This window comes from Camelina sativa, chromosome 11, assembly GCF_000633955.1.
Source record: "Camelina sativa cultivar DH55 chromosome 11, Cs, whole genome shotgun sequence".
Lineage (NCBI taxonomy): Eukaryota > Viridiplantae > Streptophyta > Magnoliopsida > Brassicales > Brassicaceae > Camelina > Camelina sativa.
In genome coordinates, this window is record NC_025695.1 from 38,114,211 (window position 1) to 38,117,476 (window position 3,266).

The 3,266-nt window shown below is 32.9% G+C and overlaps 1 protein-coding gene across 1 annotated transcript in view; it reads right to left on the reverse strand.

Moving 5' to 3' along the window:
• The window catches only part of LOC104725460 (amino acid permease 6), a 4,966-nt gene continuing 1,700 nt past the window's right edge, over positions 1-3,266 (reverse strand). The window contains exons 3-6 of the mRNA XM_010444126.2: positions 2,819-2,912; positions 2,332-2,546; positions 2,089-2,234; positions 1-830 (exon numbers count right to left, since the gene is read on the reverse strand). Coding sequence (XP_010442428.1) covers positions 177-830; positions 2,089-2,234; positions 2,332-2,546; positions 2,819-2,912 — 1,109 coding nt within the window. The 3' untranslated portion in view covers positions 1-176. The remainder of the gene's footprint in view (positions 831-2,088; positions 2,235-2,331; positions 2,547-2,818; positions 2,913-3,266) is intronic.

Consider the following 3,266-nt stretch of genomic DNA (forward strand, 5'->3'; position numbering starts at 1 on the left):
GAAAACGGAAATGGGGCTAATTGCTGATAGATCTTCAAACAAGCAAGTACAATACAACATTTTGCTGTGTGATAAAACACCAATAAATTACAAAGAAATAGACACTTTTATTGGAGAGAAGAGAGTGCATGTAACTTTGTGTTTTTTGAGACGTTTTGGTGAGAACACAAATTTCATTAGGGAGCTTGGAAAGGCTTGAAATCCTTGAGACTTGTTATGAGTCCTTGCACAGATCCGGCTGCAGCAACGAGGGAGACGATGAAACAAGCCCAGCTCAAGATTTTTAGCCAAGTCCAAGTGAAAGAGAACTTATTTATCTTCTTCTGAGCAATGTGCATCTCAATGGGAAAGTAAACTGTCAAAGGCCAGAAGGAAGCTGCTCCAATAAGACCCAAGAAATCGTTGAAGAAAGGGAAGATCATGGCTACAACCGCGGTGACAACAACATATGAAGTCCTCCAAACCAATCTGAACAAGTTGATACTAAATTCACCACAGCATGGGACATGGATTTTATATTCTCTTGTGATGAACTTGTTATCTGGCCAACGTTTTGCGCTCTGACTCTCTACGAACTGGAAAATGGGCTGACAAAAGACCTGGTAAGCACCAACAAGATGCACTGCTATGCAAACATTGGCAAAGTCAATTAGCCAGAATGGCTCATAGAAACCAAAGCCGGTTAGAAAATTCCCGGGCGCATCATTTCCAAAGGCAGCATAACCAACACATCCGCATAACATGTAGAAGAAGGTCGTTGTGGAAACACCCACGAGGCTTGCTCTTTTCATGGCTTTGTTCTCTGATGGTGGACCTACTTTCAGGGTGTCCTGCCGCGTTTAGAAAGTTACATAGTTTAATTAGTAGAGCTAAAAAATACATTTTAAAAAGAAGCTAATTAAATTTCACTGGAACTCTTTCCTTTCGTTTTTGAGTGTATCTTATCTGAATGTGATCGTATATAAAGGTCAAACAAAGGTGTAGCTCATTTCAAAACAAAACATAAAAAAACCAAAAAAAAAAAGCGTATCCCTCAAAATGGAAGTACATGAAATTTAGAAGATGCTTATTCAAGATAATATTTTGTTTAATTAGTGAATATCTTGATTACTAGTCATATATGTTTTAAAAATATATTCGAGAAACTAAGGTTATTAATCTATATATTTATAGCTTTCCGTTACAATGAGTTTTCATAGAAGTTAATCTGTATATGTAAGGCTCTTGTCAGTAAACTTAAACTTTATCATATTGTAAATCAAATGGTTCTTTGGATAAAATTTCTATAAAATATAATAAGATTTAAACAAGCTGACTGATATATACTAAATTATAACTTTATATAATAAATAGTAAAAACTATCCATCTTTTCCATTCATATCATTTCTCTAGTATATTGAATATTTAAAATTAATTAAGACGTATCCATGAGAATTCCAGAAATCCTTAGTTACATCAAAAATTACACAAGTCTCTTAAATATAATTCAACCAAATGTATATCGGAAAATAAATATGAATTGCTTTTAAAAATGTTGTCGTTTAAACTCAAATCAATTAAATCCGTAACGAATTGCTATTCAGAATTTTATAGGATATATGAGCATGTATAGTAGATAAAACTCTCATAGTCTCATATATAACATTTTAATAATTATATATTAATTAAACTATTTATTTAATTTTAAACTAATCATATATTGACATGTATTTAATAAATCTTTCAAAAAGTTCACAAAAAGTTCTTATTTGTTAGAACTTCTGACTCCACATGCTCTAAGTAGAGTTAGAAAAACACATGATTCTTGAATGGTGGTGAAGCGCATTCACCCTAATCATTTAAACTGTTTTAAAAATTGAAATGGTTTTAAATTCTCTCAACTTTCACTACGAAGACTTATTTCTAATAACTTTCTTCTTATTTAATGGGTAGGTCCATGCAGTGATGTTTACTTTGCGACCAAACGGCACACAATTCAATTCATTTGGACTCTCTCTTATTGCTGTCTCCCTAACTCCTACTATCAATAAGTCAACCCTCAACATGCTTACAAAACCAGCAGTAGGACATTAATAGTGACTACTTGCCTGTATTTCAATGAGTACAGTTGAGTATGCATAGGCAAATGCGATGTCTCCAATCGCTTGGAACGTTCTCCATACTTTCTCGGAACCCGATACATCAACCCCGACCGTAACTCCTGTCAGTGCCGTTCTTGCGTGCTCACCGCCACCTTTATAATTTTTTTCTTGAAAACCATTAGGATTGAACACTCTTTTTCAAAAGTTTAAATTACTAAAAGTACATAAGAATGTATATATCTTGTTTACCAGCCGCTTTGGCGATGGAGAGACCAATGCCAATGGAGGCGTAGCAAAAGGACATTACAGCCGCTAGAATGGAGAGCCAAGAGAGGTTGTGGAAATTTGGGATTTGGCTAAGAATAATTTGGATGATTGCAAATACGATCATAAAGGGAGTGTTCGAAGTAGCACATTTCACTTTATGCCCATTTTTGTGGAAACAATTCGACCGCTTCACCGCCCTGTTTCAGTAAATCATTAAATTTATTACTATGTTGTTTTCTTTCTTTAATTCTAAAAACAATTCAAAAATGTACACATTTTACCCCATTTGCATCAAATATACAGCAACAAACAAAAAAAGAGAGTTTTGGAATTTTGTATAGCATTAACTCTACCTATCATAGCAAATTGTCTTTAAAGGTAGATCAATAAATAAAATCATGAAATACTTTGTCTTGTCAAGTTACAAATAAACATGCTTGATTGTAAGTAAGTCAAGAAAAAAACTTACACCATGCTTATCGAAGCTGTGATTGTGTAGCCAATTGTTATTCCAATCAGATTCCCGTATTGAGCCAATCCGCATAATTGCACTTTTCTTCCTCCTGTTTATTTTTAACATCAGTATTCTATCTACAAAATATCGTTGTTATATATATATATATATATATATATATATATATACACATATATCATCAATTCTTTAAAATATTAAAATTACTCTAATAAACAAAAACTGTCACAGGAAGTCAAGTTAACGACTCTTTTATACAAGAGAGTTGAAATCTGACCGACCACAACACGACACTTTCCAAGAGCTCTATATACAAAAGAATTGTTAAGCTCTTAGATCTTCCGTATCTGAACCACAGTATCATTTTTTTTCTTTGTACAATTTGTTAATTAAAAATGTTAAATGTTAAGTAAGAGAGACGAAGATAAAAAAAAAAAAAAAAAAA